The following is a 16,832-nucleotide window of genomic DNA, read 5'->3' on the forward strand; positions in this document are numbered from 1 at the left end:
CCAGTGATTTTTAACCTTTTTTTTGCCGTGGCACACTTTTTTACATTAAAAAATCCTGTGGCACACCATCATCCCAAAATGTAAAAAAAAATCACACATTGTAGCCTAATACAGCATATATATATATACACATACACACAAACACACACATATTGTATGTATTGTGCTGTTATGCCATGCCTCCTAGAAACTACCCCTGCACTGGGAGTAAAAAACAAGCAAAGTTTAAAAAATATGTCACACTGTTGTCAGTCTGCTGTGGCACACCTGAGGATCTTTCACGGCACACTAGTGTGCCACGGCACACTGGTTGAAAAACACTGTTATATACACAAGGTAATCACAGAGGTAAAAAGTATATTATTATAACTGTGTTGGTTGTGCAAAACTGGGGATTACCTATCTTTTAAAATACAAATTCGGGTGTAGACTGTCCCTTTAACTAATTTTCTGTGGCCAATTGGCGATGATATCCTGCATATATCTAGCAGTCACTGTGCTGCATATTGGAGGGTCAGGGTTCTGGACTACATAGAATATACTCCAGTGTCTCAGGGCAGTGAAAAAAATAGTTAAATTACAGGAAGAGCAGACAAAATAAACAATGAACACATTACTTTTTTTACTGTACATGATTAAAGGGACACTAAAGTAAAAAAAAAAAACTTTGATTGAGACAGCAACAAATTTTAAACAACTTTCCAATTGACTTCAATTATCAATTTATTCTCAGTATTTTATATGCACACTTTATGCTGCTCCAGCTCCTACTGAGCATGTGTAAGAGTTCACAGTGTATACGTATGAGGTGGATTGGCTGATGGCTGTCACATGATGGAGTCGGCAGGGAAATGGAAGCAATCTTTGAAATATCTCAGAATAAAATCTGATAATTTGAATTTCAGAGTAACTGCTATTGCATTGTTTTTTGTTTTTTTATTGTGCATTTGTGGATTATGCAATTATACTGTATTTAATATTCTTTTAAACAATTTAAATTAAGAATTTCCCTCTTAACACCTTTGTTTTGTCCTGTCTATTTCTCTTGTCACTGCTAGCCCTGTTGCAGTCTATTGTGCATCTCCATGCCCCGGCCTGCCTCTCATCTGTGCTTTTTTTCTGGCCTGTTTTGTACTGTTTAACCTTTGGAACTTCCTTCCTTCTTGTGCCTTTGCTTTTTATGCCATTTCTTCTTTCCCTAATGTATAACTCTCTGTGCTCCTCTCTCTTTTCATCTGTGCCCTTTCTATGCCCTTCAGTGCCATCTCTCCCAATGTGCATCCTTCTGTGCTCCGGTTTTGCTTTCTCTCTTTACTTCTCTTGTCCTTTCTCTTCCTCACTGTACATCTTGTTACAGTTTTTATTTTCCCTTTATTTTTTTCTTTGTCCTCCCTCAGTTTAAATATGCACCTCTGTGTGTGCCTTCCCCTTGTCACTGCACTTGTCTGTATAAATATGCACCTCTGTGTGTGCCTTCCCCTTGTCACTGCACTTGTCTGTATAAATATGCACCTCTGTGTGTGCCTTCCCCTTGTCACTGCACTTGTCTGTATAAATATGCACCTCTGTGTGTGCCTTCCCCTTGTCACTGCACTTGTCTGTATAAATATGCACCTCTGTGTGTGCCTTCCCCTTGTCACTGTACTTGTCTGTATAAATATGCACCTCTGTGTGTGCCTTCCCCTTGTCACTGCACTTGTCTGTATAAATATGCACCTCTGTGTGTGCCTTCCCCTTGTCACTGTACTTGTCTGTATAAATATGCACCTCTGTGTGTGCCTTCCCCTTGTCACTGCACTTGTCTGTATAAATATGCACCTCTGTGTGTGCCTTCCCCTTGTCACTGCACTTGTCTGTTTAAATATGCACCTCTGTGTGTGCCTTCCCCTTGTCACTGCACTTGTCTGTATAAATATGCACCTCTGTGTGTGCCTTCCCCTTGTCACTGCACTTGTCTGTATAAATATGCACCTCTGTGTGTGCCTTCCCCTTGTCACTGCACTTGTCTGTATAAATATGCACCTCTGTGTGTGCCTTCCCCTTGTCACTGCACTTGTCTGTATAAATATGCACCTCTGTGTGTGCCTTCCCCTTGTCACTGCACTTGTCTGTATAAATATGCACCTCTGTGTGTGCCTTCCCCTTGTCACTGGACTTGTCTGTATAAATATGCACCTCTGTGTGTGCCTTCCCCTTGTCACTGCACTTGTCTGTATAAATATGCACCTCTGTGTGTGCCTTCCCCTTGTCACTGGACTTGTCTGTATAAATATGCACCTCTGTGTGTGCCTTCCCCTTGTCACTGCACTTGTCTGTATAAATATGCACCTCTGTGTGTGCCTTCCCCTTGTCACTGTACTTGTCTGTGTCTGTATAAATATGCACCTCTGTGTGTGCCTTCCCCTTGTCTGTATAAATATGCACCTCTGTGTGTGCCTTCCCCTTGTCACTGCACTTGTCTGTCTGTATAAATATGCACCTCTGTGTGTGCCTTCCCCTTGTCACTGCACTTGTCTGTATAAATATGCACCTCTATGTGTGCCTCCCATTGTCACTGCACTTGTCTGTATAAATATGCACCTCTGTGTGTGCCTTCCCCTTGTCACTGCATTTGTCTGTCTGTATAAATATGCACCTCTGTGTGCCTCCCCTTGTCACTGCACTTGTCTGTATAAATATGCACCTCTGTGTGTGCCTTCCCCTTCTCACTGCACTTGTCTGTATAAATATGCACCTCTGTGTGACTTTCCCTTGTCACTGCACTTGTCTGTGTCTGTATAAATATGCACCTCTGTGTGTGCCTTCCCCTTGTCACTGTACTTGTATGTATGAATATGCACCTGTGTGTGTGCCTTCCCCTTGTCACTATACTTGTCTGTGTCTGTATAAATATGCACCTCTGTGTGTGCCTTCCCCTTGTCACTGTATTTGTCTGTGTCTGTATAAATATGCACCACTGTGTGTGCCTTCCCCTTGTCTGTGTCTGTATAAATATGCACCTCTGTGTGTGCCTTCTCCTTGTCACTGCACCTGTGTGTGCCTTCCCCTTGTCACTGCACTTGTCTGTGTCGGTATAAATATGCACCATTGTGTGTGCCTTCTCCTTGTCACTGCACCTGTCTGTATAAATATGCACCTCTGTGTGTGCCTTCCCCTTGTCACTGCACTTGTCTGTGTCTGTATAAATATGCATCTCTGTGTGTGCCTTCCCCTTGTCTGTATAAATATGCACCTCTATGTGTGCCTCCCCTTGTCACTGCACTTGTCTGTATAAATATGCACCTCTGTGTGTGCCTTCCCCTTGTCACTGCACTTGTCTGTCTGTATAAATATGCACCTCTGTGTGCCTCCCCTTGTCACTGCACTTGTCTGTATAAATATGCACCTCTGTGTGTGCCTTCCCCTTCTCACTGCACTTGTCTGTATAAATATGCACCTCTGTGTGCCTTTCCCTTGTCACTGCACTTGTCTGTGTCTGTATAAATATGCACCTCTGTGTGTGCCTTCCCCTTGTCACTGTACTTGTATGTATGAATATGCACCTGTGTGTGTGCCTTCCCCTTGTCACTATACTTGTCTGTGTCTGTATAAATATGCACCTCTGTGTGTGCCTTCCCCTTGTCACTGTATTTGTCTGTGTCTGTATAAATATGCACCACTGTGTGTGCCTTCCCCTTGTCTGTGTCTGTATAAATATGCACCTCTGTGTGTGCCTTCTCCTTGTCACTGCACCTGTGTGTGCCTTCCCCTTGTCACTGCACTTGTCTGTGTCGGTATAAATATGCACCATTGTGTGTGCCTTCTCCTTGTCACTGCACCTGTCTGTATAAATATGCACCTCTGTGTGTGCCTTCCCCTTGTCACTGCACTTGTCTGTGTCTGTATAAATATGCATCTCTGTGTGTGCCTTCCCCTTGTCTGTATAAATATGCACCTCTGTGTGTGCCTTCCCCTTGTCACTGCACTTGTCTGTATAAATGTGCACCACTGTGTGTGCCTTCCCCTTGTCACTGTACTTGTCTGTGTCTGTATAAATATGCACCTCTGTGTGTGCCTTCCCCTTGTCACTGCACTTGTCTGTGTCTGTATAAATATGCACCTCTGTGTGTGCCTTCCCCTTGTCACTGTACTTGTCTGTGTCTGTATAAATATTCACCTCTGTGTGTGCCTTCCCCTTGTCTGTATAAATATGCACCTCTGTGTGTGCGCCTTCCCCTTGTCACAGCACTTGTCTGTATAAATATGCACCTCTGTGTGTGCCTTCCCTTTGTCTGTATAAATATGCACCTCTGTGTGTGCCTTCCCTTTGTCTGTATAAATATGCACCTCTGTGTGTGCCTTCCCTTTGTCTGTATAAATATGCACCTCTGTGTGTGCCTTCCCCTTGTCACCGCACCTGTCTGTATAAATATGCACCTCTGTGCGTGCCTTCCCCTTGTCACTGCACTTGTCTGTGTATGTATAAATATGCACTTCTGTGTGTGCCTTCCCCTTGTCACTGCACTTGTCTGTGTATGTATAAATATGCACTTCTGTGTGTGCCTTCCCCTTGTCACTGCACTTGTCTGTGTCTGTATAAATATGCACCTCTGTGTGTGCCTTCCCTTTGTCACTGCACTTGTCTGTATAAATATGCACCTCTGTGTGTGCCTTCCCCTTGTCACTGCACTTGTCTGTATAAATATGCACATCTGTGTGTGCCTTCCCCTTGTCACTGCACTTGTCTTTGTATGTATAAATATGCACTTCTGTGTGTGCCTTCCCCTTGTCATTGCACTTGTCTGTGTCTGTATAAATATGCACCTCTGTGGGTGCATTCCCCTTGTCACTGCACTTGTCTGTATAAATATGCACCTCTGTGTGTACCTTCCCCTTGTCACTGCACTTGTCTGTATAAATATGCACCTCTGTGTGTGCCTTCCCTTGTCACTGCACTTGTCTGTATAAATATGCACCTCTGTGTGTGCCTTCCCTTGTCACTGCACTTGTCTGTGTCTGTATAAATATGCACCTCTGTGGGTGCATTCCCCTTGTCACTGCACTTGTCTGTATAAATATGCACCTCTGTGTGTACCTTCCCCTTGTCACTGCACTTGTCTGTATAAATATGCACCTCTGTGTGTGCCTTCCCCTTGTCACTGCACTTGTCTGTATAAATATGCACCTCTGTGTGTGCCTTCCCTTGTCACTGCACTTGTCTGTATAAATATGCACCTCTGTGTGTGCCTTTCCCTTGTCACTGCACTTGTCTGTGTCTGTATAAATATGCACCTTTGTGTGCCTCCCCTTGTCACTGCACTTGTCTGTGTCTGTATAAATATGCACCTCTGTGTGCCTCCCCTTGTGACTGCACTTGTCTGTGTCTGTATAAATATGCACCTCTGTGTGTGCCTTCCCCTTGTCACTGCACTTGTCTGTGTCTGTATAAATATGCACCTCTGTGTGCCTCCCCTTGTCACTGCACTTGTCTGTGTCTGTATAAATATGCACCTCTGTGTGTGCCTTCCCCTTGTCACTGTACTTTTCTATGTCTGTATAAATATGCACTTCTGTGTGTGCCTTCCCCTTGTCACTGTACTTGTCTGTGTCTGTATAAATATGCACCTCTGTGTGTGCCTTCCCCTTGTCACTGCACTTGTCTGTATAAATATGCACCTCTGTGTGTGCCTTCCCCTTGTCACTGCACTTGTCTGTATAAATATGCACCTCTGTGTGTGCCTTCCCCTTGTCACTGCACCTGTCTGTATAAATATGCACCTCTGTGTGTGCTTTCCCCTTGTCACTGCACTTGTCTGTGTCTGTATAAATATGCACCTCTGTGTGTGCCTTCCCCTTGTCTGTATAAATATGCACCTCTGTGTGTGCCTTCCCCTTGTCACTGTACTTATCTGTGTCTGTATAAATATGCACCTCTGTGTGTGCCTTCCCCTTGTCACTGCACTTGTCTGTGTCTGTATAAATATGCACCTCTGTGTGTACCTTCCCCTTGTGACTGCACTTGTCTGTATAACTATGCACCTCTGTGTGTGCCTTCCCCTTGTCACTGCACTTGTCTATATAAATATGCACCTCTGTGTGTGCCTTCCCCTTGTCACTGCACTTTTCAGTCCCTCTGATCTTTATCCCTTTTTGAGCTCTGTCTTCCACGCTCTTCTATATTGTGCGCCTCTCTCACTTTATTTTTCGTTCTGTACCTAATTATCCTCACTGCTCTGTGCCAACCTGGTGTTTTGAGAAGGTGTTGCTTTGTTATCCCTTCTTAATAATCCTGTACCCCTTTAAGATTACTGTGCCTTTCTCTAGGTACTTGGTGCTGGAGCACGTGTCAGGGGGAGAGCTCTTTGATTACCTTGTGAAGAAAGGACGTCTTACTCCAAAAGAAGCTCGCAAATTCTTTCGGCAGATCATCTCAGCGTTGGACTTCTGTCACAGCCATTCCATTTGGTGAGATGGTCAAGCAATACTGCATAATTCAGAGAACAGAAAAACTTCATAAAATAACTGCTCGATTTTCCATTTACATTACAAGATAGCCACATATTATATTGTTTTTTAGTGTATTGTGATACCTTTTTAATGGGCCGACGTACTAAACTAAAGGTTTTGTAATTTATGAATGTTAAGGATCTCAGAGGTCTCTTTTTCAGAATTAGGTCCAACATCTAAAGAAGAGACTTCGGGGTAGATTTAACAAGCAGCGGATGCTGCAATCTACCCCCGGAGTTTCCGGGTCGCTGGAAACTTAAGTTAAGAAGCAACGGTCATAAGACCGCTGCTCCTTAACTTGTCCGCCACCTCTGAGGTCGATCGAAATGGTTGACACCCCCTGCTAGTGGCCAATTGGCTATCAATGTGTAGGCGGCGGCATTCACCAGAAATGCTTGTGCACTGTTAAATGCTGACAGCGTAGGCTACAGGCCAAGTATCAGCATATTCTTAAACCAAGATTTTATATGTATCACCGTCTAATAAAAATGTTTACATTTTACGTGATATTTTCATGAAATATTTTAAGAATATTTTTCTAGACGGGCTCTTTTGTCTGAAGGCATCAACATCAGAGGGATAAGAAAGCAAAAAATAATCTTGCATGACTCAGGCAGAGCAGGTCATTTTAAGACACTTTAATTCAATTCTATTTTCAAATTTTCTTTGAACTAGCTGGAAATTGGTGGCTACACATATGCCTCTTGTCGCTGGCTCACTAGATGTTTTCAGCTAGCTGTCAGTGTATTGCTTCTTTTGAACTGACTTTAACTATGTGTTTAATTCATTTGCACACAGTTATATACAAATAATAGCACAATAATAAAAAGCTTTAACATATTAGAGCTTTTTCTTTTTGCACTTTATATCCCTTTAAATAACATTTGTTAACTGAAATTAAATTTAATTAAATATTCAAAGTACAGTACATTAATAAATATTTTTTGGATGACCTCAAATCCATATATGTGACACCAACACAGAAGAGATTAGCAAGTACAGCTCCCCAAGAATATCTTAAAGGTTTAAAGGGACATGAATCACAATTCTTTTATTTCATGATTCAGACAGAACATTCAGTTTTAAATGTCTTTCCATTTTACTGTTGTTATAAAATGTGCTTCATTCTTTTAGCATCCTTTGTTGAAGGATCAACAACACACTGCTGGGATCTAGCTGAACACAGGCATATATGTGCAGCCACCAATCAGCAGCTATCTCCCAGTAGTGTAATGCAGTTCCTAAACCTACCTAGGTATGCTCTTGAACACAGGATACCAAGACAACAAAACAAATTAGATAACAAAAAATAGACTGGGAAATTGTTTAACATTGCATGTACTACTATCTGATTCATGAAAGTTTAAATTCATTTTGACTTTACTGTTCCTTTGAATATAGAAATCTAAATAGAAAGTAGTCGGTTATATCTATGTACATAAAATGTTGCAGAAAAAAAAAAAAATCTGGAACCACTGCTTTACAGAGTGCCCATGTTCTTAATGTAACAGTGTAACTATTAAATGATAAAAAAAATAGAAACACAAATAGATGTAAAGCTTTTAAAGGGATTAACTGATGCTTCATATGTAATGCATTACTCATGGTTAAAGGGGTACTAAACCCAATTTCCATCTTAATGGGAGGAGAGTCCACTGCTTCATTCATTACTTGTGGGAATTAAGAACCTGGCCACCAGGAGGAGGCAAAGACACCCCAGCCAAAGGCTTAAATACCTCCCCCCACTTCCCCAGTCATTCTTTGCCTTTCGTCACAGGAGGGTGGCAGAGAAGTGTCAGAAGAATCGGAGTAGTCTCTTATGGAGGGTAGTACTCTTCGAAATGGGACTGGAGTTTTAAGTAGTCCTGCCAGGATCTCAGTGAGAGCTTGGGTGAAAGTTAGAGTCTGGAGATGCAGGGAGAGTCTTTCTGCAAACCCATCCCGACTCAGTTTAACAGCTCCATTAGCAATAAGCGTTGACGAGTTTCGCTGCCTGCTTTTCTTCTCTCCCAAGTCCATGTCAGGAGCGATGCTACTACCCTGTCACACTTGAAGGGCCTTGTTCCTGTTCCACAGCGTTTATTCTGGCAAGATAGTTTCATATATATATATATATATATATATATATATATATATATATATATATATTTTTTTTTTGATAAAGCAAGAAGACAGGGTCACAATGTGGCTCCTTTATCTTTATAGAATCTAGGGTAATACCCTCGGAAGGGGGTTATTGAACAGGGGGGGTTTTATAATGCATAATATTGTTTATTGTGTTTCTGCTGCATTTGTGTAAGACAAGGCTCTGTCAGTGTGGAACAGTCAGTTCATTAGCAAGAGATGAGGCGGGCTTTTTTTGGCGCGTCTCTCTCTCTCAAGGGCAGGGCGGTCCTGCATGACACTCCATGTGACCGGGTGTGGCCTTTGTAACTTCCTCTCTCGACCTGCGTTCGGAGGAGACGAAAGCCGTTTCTTATAGTCCGGGTCATAGGAGGTGGTGAGTGCCCCTGCCATTGGGATATAAAGGTGCCATTTATCTTTTTAATCAAGTCCGTAATAAAGGAGCAGGTTATGGAGGACTGATATATTAGAGGATACTCCCTCTTTATCTAAACCTATTAACTGTGTATATTGTGAGGAGGTTCCAGTCGAACCGCCTACGCAACTCTGTTCCACATGCTTTGACAATATTGCTATATCCAAAAATAATAAAGTATTTGGTATGACTGAGACGTCCACCTCTGTGGGTTCTCCGCCCCGCGAGGTGCATTCCCTAAAATCATCTCCGTTTACCCAAGCAGTTCCTCAGGGCACTACTAATCCTGCGGGAGGGGCCCTTTGGCCTCCAGACTTCGCTGATCAGTTACAGACGGCTGTTTTTTGCGGCCATTAATGCAGTGCCTCGCCCTACTAAGCGCAAGCGGAAGGTACGGCACTACTATCCGTCTCATGGGTCTTCGACTCCGCTGGATGTCTCAGACAGATTATCCGCTGAGGAGGACAACTCCGAGTTATCAGAGGATGTCGCGTCTGGGTCGGAATCGGCTACTTCTAGGCCTCCGTCCAGATTTTAAATTTAAGATAGAGCATTTGCGCTTTCTGCTGAAAGAGGTGCTTGCTACGTTGGAGGTTCTGGAACCGAAGCTACTGGAGGAACCTTCGATCCCTAAACTGGATAGGGTTTACGAGGACAAGGTAGTGCCCCAAGCCTTCCCGGTCCAAGTCAAGATGGCTAACATTATTAAGAATGAATGGGAGAAACTTGTTTTTTCCTTTTCCCCCTCTTCTTCTTTTAAAAAGCTTTTCCCCATTCTGGATGCGCAGCTTGAACTATGGGGAACCGTCCCTAAGGTGGATGGTGCTATCTCCACGCTCGCTAAGAGAACGACTATTCCGCTAGAGGATAGCTCCTCTTTCAAGGAACCCATGGATAAAAAGATGGAGTCAATGTTGCGGAAGATGTTCCAACTCACAGGGTTCGTTTTCCAACCGGTGGCGGCGGTCGCTGCGGTGGCTGGTGCGGCTACCTATTGGTGTGACGCTCTCCGTCTCAGCCATGGTCGTGGTGGAGACTCCCCTCAATGAGATTCTAGAACGAATCAGGGCCTTAAGGGCAGCGCATTCGTTCATCTGTGATGCTAACATGCAGATTATTCGCCTGAATGCTAAAACATCAGGTTTTACGGTTTTAGCCCGCAGGGCTCTGTGGCTAAATTCGTGGTCTGCCGACATGACTTATAAGTCTTGCTTGCTTTCCCTCCCATTCAAGGGGAAAGTTTTGTTTGGCCTGGGCCTGGATTTTATTATATCTATGGTCACGGGGGGAAAGGGTGCCTTCTTGCCTCAGGATAAGAAGGCTAAACCTAAGGGGTCTATTTTTCGTCCGGACAATTTTCAGTGCCAGCAGCCTGCCGCAAAGTCTGAGCAATCCAAGGGATCTTGGAAGCCAGCTAACTCTTGAAACAAGTCCAAGCAGAACAAGAAGCCCGCCGAGTCAAAGTCGGCATGAAGGGGCGACCCCCAACCCGTCCTCGGATCAGGTAGGGGGCAGACTATCTCCGTTTGCGGAGGCCTGGAGAAGAGATGTTATAGACCCTTGGGTTCTGGAGGTCGTGGCCCAGGGTTACAGGATAGGTTTCAAGTCATATCCACCCAGAGGCAGATTCCTCCTGTCAAACATATCTTCAAGACCAGAAAAGAGAGACGCCTTCCTGGGGTGTATGAGGGATCTCTTATCTCTTGGGGTAATCATCCGAGTCCCTCCTGCAGAAAGAGGTCTGGGGTATTATTCAAACCTTTTCGTGTTCACAAAGAAGGAGGGCACGTTTCGTCCAATTCTGGACCTAAAGGCCCTAAACACATTTCTGTCAGTTCCATCGTTCAAGATGGAGATGATCAGGTCAATTTTGCCCCTGGTTCAAGAGGGGCAATTCATGACAACTGTAGACCTGAAGGACGCTTACCTTCACGTTCCAATCCACAAGGATCACTTTAGGTTTCTAAGATTTGCTTTCCTAGACCAGCACTTCCAGTTTGTGGCCCTTCCGTTTGGTCAGGCGACCGTCCCAAGAGTCTTTACAAAGGTTTTGGGAGCTCTTCTCGCAGTAGCGAGAGCCAGAGAGATTGCAGTGGCACCTTATCTGGATGATATCCTGGTCCAGGCTCCGTCCTACAGAGGATCATTCGAGTGCTTGTATCCTTCGGTCCCACAGGTGGAAGATAAATGAAGTAAAGAGTTCATTGGTCCCCAGCAACAGGGTGGAATTCCTGGGTACGATAATATATTCTTCAGACATGAAGATATTCTTGACAGATCAGAGACATTGCAAGCTTGCATCCAACTGTCTAGCTCTTCAAACATCCTCCAGGACATCTGTGGCCAGGTGCATGGAGGTGATCGGGCTCATGGTATCCAGCATAGATGTCATTCCATTTGCCAGGTTCCATCTCAGACCTCTTCAGCTGTGCATGTTGAGACTATGGAACGGCGATCATTCAGATCTGTCCCAACAGATATCTCTGTGCAGACGGGTGAGGGAGTCCCTGTCTTGGTGGACCCGGCCGGGGTAGTTGTCACAGGGGACATCCTTTTTAAGACCATCCTGGGAGGTTGTGACCACGGATGCAAGTCTATCAGGATGGGGAGCTGTTTGGGGTGCCAGAAAGGCACAGGGCAGATGGACTCGAGAGGAGTCGAGTCTACCCATAAACATATTGGAACTTCGAGCGATATTCAACGCTTTGAGGGCTTGGCCCCTTCTGGGGTCGTCTTGATTCATCAGATTCCAATCGGACAACATTACCTTGGTGGCTTACATAAACCACCAGGGGGGGGGGGGGAGACGAGAAGCTCCCTAGCCATGAAGGAAGTATCTCGGATTCTGGAATGGGCAGAGACTCACAATTGTTCACTCTCAGCGATCCACATTCCGGGTCTGGACAACTGGGAAGCAGATTTTCTGAGCAAACAGACGTTTCATCCTGGTGAATGGTCTCTCCATCCCGAGATGTTCACAGAGATCTGTGGCAGATGGGTGACACCGGAGATAGACCTCATGGCGTCCAGACTCAATTGCAAGCTACCCAGATACGGGTCGCGATCCAGGTATCTCCAGGTGGAACTGATAGATGCCTTGGCGGTATCCTGGGTCTTCAACCTAATGTACGTATTTCCTACGTTGCCTCTTCTACCTTGTGTAGTGGCCCGCATCAAGCAAGAGCAAGATTCTGATTGCTTCGTCGTGGCCGAGGAGGATGTGGTTTGCGGATCTGGTGGGGATGTCGTCATCACCGCCATGGAGGTTACCTTGTTGCAGGGATCTGCTGGTTCAAGGTCCCTTTCTACGTGTGGAGGACCTACTTGTCCTGGTGTGAGGAACGAGGATATCCCTGGCATAAGTTCAGGGTATCCAGGATTTTGGCTTTTCTCCAGGACGGTCTGGATAAAGGCCTTGCCATCAGTTCCCTAAGGGGACAGATCTCGGCTTTATCTGTACTGTTGCATAAGCAGCTTGCGGAGCTTCCTGACATTCAGTCCTTTGTTCAGGCGCTGGTTGGGATCAGGCCTGTGGAATCCGGTTCCTCTTTGGAGCTTAAACTTGGTTCTTAAGGTTTTGCAGAGGGCTCCGTTTGAGCCTATGCATGCTCTTGACATTAAGGTTAGGACATTAAGTCCTGTTATTACTGGCTATTGCATCGGCACGCAGAGTCTGAGTTGGCGACCTTGCAATGTGAACCGCCCTACTTGGTTTTTCATGCTGATAAGGCTGTTCTTCGCACTGGATTGGGATTCCTTCCCAAGGTTGTGTTAAATTGTAACATTAATCAAGAAATAGTAGTTCCTTCGTTGTGTCCTAACCCTTCTTCTTCGAAGGGGAGGTTACTTCATAATCTGGATGTGGTTCGGACTTTGAAGTTTTATCTTCAGGCTACGAAGGAGTTCAGACAGACTTCGTCCCTATTTGTTGTGTACTCAGGGAAGCACAGGGGGCAAAGGGCCTCTGCCACTTCTCTTTCTTTTTGGTTGAGGAGCATGATCCGTCTGGCATATGACACAGTGGGACACAAGCCTCCTGAGAGGATTACGGCTCACTCGACTAGAGCTGTGGCCTCTTCTTGGGCCTTTAAGAATGAGGCTTTTATGGAGCAGATTTGTAGGGCGGCCAATTGGTCTTCCTTACATACTTTTGCAAAATTTTAAGTTTTTGCTTCAGCTGAAGCAGCTTTTGGGAGAAAGGTTCTGCAGGCTGTGGTGCCTTCAGTTTAGGATCCGCCTTCTTTTGCCCATTTTTTTCATTCAGTGTCCTTTAGAGCTTGGATATTTGTTCCCACAAGTAATGAATGAAGCAGTGGACTCTCCTCCCATTAATATGGAAAACATAAATTATGCTTAACTGATAATTTAATTTCCATCTGTGGGAGGAGAGTCCACTGCTCCCGCCCTGATATTTCTCTTACTGCTCCTTGTTCCCTTGGCAGAATGACTGGGGGATGAGGGGAGTGGAGGAGGTATTTAAAGGGACACTGAACCCACATTTTTTCTTTCGTGATTCAGATAGAGAATGACATTTTAAGCAATTTTCTAATTTACTCCTATTATCATTTTTTCTTCATTCTCTTGGTATCTTTATTTGAAATGCAAGAATGTAAGTTTAGATGCAGGCCCATTTTTGGTGAACAACCTGGGTTGTTCTTGCTGATTGGTGGATAAATTGATCCACCAATAAAAAAGTGCTGTCCAGAGTTTTGAACCCCCCCCAAAAAAAAGCTTAGATGCCCTCTTTTTCAAATAAAGATAGCAAGGGAACAAAGAAAAAATGATATTAGGAGTAAATTAGAAAGTTGCTTAAAATTGCATGCTCTGAATCACAAAAGAAAAAATTTGGGTTCAGTGTCCCTTTAAAGGGACAGTCAACACCAGAATTTTTGTTGTTTTAAAAGATAGATCATCTCTTAATTACCAATTCCCCAGTTTTGCATAACCAACATAGTTATATTATACACGTTTTACCTCTGTAATTACCTTGTATCTAAGCCTCAGCAGACTGACCCCTTATTTCAGTTCTTTTGACAGACTTGCATTTTAGCCAATCAGAGCTGTCTCCATGGTAAATTCACGAGCATGAGCTCAATGTTATCTATATGAAACACGTGAACTAAAGCCCTCTAGTGGTGAAAAACTAACAACATGCATTTAGATTAGAGGCGGCCTTCAAGTTCTAAGAAATTAGCATATGAACCTCCTAGGTTTAGCTTTCAACTAAGAATACCAAGAGAATAAAGCAATATTAGTGATAAAAGTAAATTGGAAAGTTGTTAAAAATGACATGCCCTATCTGAATCATAAAAGTTTTTTTTGGACTTGACTGTCCCTTTGGCTGGGGTGTCTTTGCCTCCTCCTGGTGGCCAGGTTCTTAATTCCCACAAGTAATGAATGAAGCAATGGACTCTCCTCCCACAGATGGAAATTAAATTATCATCAGGTAAGCATAATTTATGGGGGGTTTTCTTTAATGGATCAGATAGAGCAGCAATTTTAAGCAGCTTTCTAATTTACTCCTATTATCAATTTTTCCTTGTTCTCTTGGTATTTTTATTTAGAAAAGCAGGAATGAAAGTGTAGGAGCCGTCCCATTTTTGGTTCAGCACCCTGAATAGGGCTTCCTGATTGGTGGATACACTTAGCCACTAATCAGCAAGCGCTACCCAGGTGCTGAACTTAAAATGGACCGGCTCCTAAGCTTAACATTCCTGCTTTTCAAATAAAGATAGCAAGAGAATGAAGAAAATAGGAGTAAATTAGAATTTCCAATTTACTTTTATCACCAATATTGCTTTGTTCTCTTGGTATTCTTAGTAGAAAGCTAAACCTAAGAGGTTCATATGCTAATTTCTTAGACCTTGAAGGCCGCCTCTAATCTAAATGCATTTTGATAGTTTTTCACCACTAGAGGGCATTAGTTAATGTGTTTGATATAGATAACATTGAGCTCATGCACGTGAATTTACCATGGAGACAGCTCTGATTGGCTAAAATGCAAGTCTGTCAAAAGAACTGAAATAAGGGGGCAGTCTGCTGAGGCTTAGATACAAGGTAATTACAGAGGTAAAATGTGTATAATTATAACTATGTTGGTTATGCAAAACTGGGGAATTGGTAATTAAGAGATTATCTATCTTTCCCTTTGAAGAAAAATGTGGGTTTAGTATCCCTTTAAGGGCTAGATTACAAGTGACGTGCTAATTGTTGCGTGCAAGCAATAGTTGATATTACAAGTTGAAAGTAAATGCGAATGCAAGAGCACAAATTTGCGATTTACATTTGTCGGGGTAAACGCAACTTCAGAGCTCTGGTTATCTGTTATGCAAGGCAAAAAAGTTGCACAAAAAACACATAAAAATATATTGTATAATACAGTTACCGTCATTAACACTGTCTAATAAAAATTATTTTAAATAAATTAAATTAAAAAATTATTAGGGCTCAAAGATATGAGGCCTCAGGTATTAGAAAAAAATAGGCATGCAAAGGGCTTTAACATAGAGATACATACATGTCTAAATATACATGTGTGTGAGTATATGTGTGTGAGTGTGTGTGTATAAAATTCATTAAAATTATGGGGGGGGGGGGATAAAAAACTGAAATTAAAATCCTCCATGTCTCAAAATTAAATCAATGTAAATATTTGCATAGGAAATTAGCACATCTAGGCAAGTATCCCCGCTTGCTTTTCCCCAGAAATAACTCATATACAATGTTACCAATGCACAAGAGAATTCTGGGTAAGATATGCAAATTCTCAGTTTTTTTTCTTCAATTTCTGGTTTGCTGTAATAATCCTGTTAAATGGATAGCTGTGTTAAAACAGTATTATTTTGAAGCAAAAAAACTAAGAATTTGCATATCTATTTTGCATAACTTACCTAGAATTCTCTTGTGCATTGTTAACATTGTATATGAGTTATTTCTGGGGATACTTGCCTAGATGTGCTAATTTCCTATGCAAATATTTAAATTGATATATATATATATATATATATATATATATATATATATATATATATATCTTATGATCAGGCAGCCATCTTGGTTTACACGAAAATATCGATAGCCTAATTTCTCTGAAACCGCTTATGTTAGAACTGTGAAATTTTCTGTATAATCTTATATTGTGACCTAGATTCATAATTGCTCATTAGGAGAGAATCAGTCACATGATGCGGCAGCAATATTAGTTTTATTTTTATCGTAATTATTTATAATTCAATACTGCCTCTTTTGATTCAATTGCTCACAAAACACAAATTACTTATGCTAAACTCTTGAAATCAGGTATGCTGGTACAGCCTATTGCAATACTACATCTCATGCAACATTGAACTCATAGGTCATATGGTTAGGCAGCCATTTTGTTTTTTGCGACAAATTTCTAGAAACGCTTAAAAAAAATTCAGCTCTGGAACTGCTTATGTTACAGTTTTGAAACTTCCTGTGCTCAGTGCTGCTATGACCTAGATTTGCCATTGTTCAACAGAAGTGCGTTGGTCACATGATGTAGCAGCCATCTTGCATTTTGCGAAAAAAATTTAAACAACACACATCTTATAACTGGGGATGTAGCTGTGTTTAGAATTGAGCAATCACATTCAAAATCATGTTAAATAGGAGTCAGTACACACCTGTCATCATTTAAAATGCCTCTTATTAACCCCAAATAAAGTTCAGCTGTTCTAGTAGGTCTTTCCTGACATTTTCTTAGTCGCAACCTACAGCAAAAGCCATGGTTCGCAGAGAGCTTCCAAAGCATCAGAGGGATCTCATTGTTAAAGGTATCAGTCTG

The 16,832-nt window shown here is 42.7% G+C and overlaps 1 protein-coding gene across 1 annotated transcript in view; it reads left to right on the plus strand.

Moving 5' to 3' along the window:
• BRSK2 (BR serine/threonine kinase 2) overlaps nucleotides 1-16,832 on the plus strand; it is a 474,882-nt gene that overhangs the window by 292,203 nt on the left and 165,847 nt on the right. The window contains exon 4 of the mRNA XM_053720479.1: nucleotides 6,304-6,444. Coding sequence (XP_053576454.1) covers nucleotides 6,304-6,444 — 141 coding nt within the window. The remainder of the gene's footprint in view (nucleotides 1-6,303; nucleotides 6,445-16,832) is intronic.

The sequence above is a fragment of the Bombina bombina genome, chromosome 7 (genome assembly GCF_027579735.1).
Source record: "Bombina bombina isolate aBomBom1 chromosome 7, aBomBom1.pri, whole genome shotgun sequence".
In the NCBI taxonomy this organism is placed as follows: domain Eukaryota; kingdom Metazoa; phylum Chordata; class Amphibia; order Anura; family Bombinatoridae; genus Bombina; species Bombina bombina.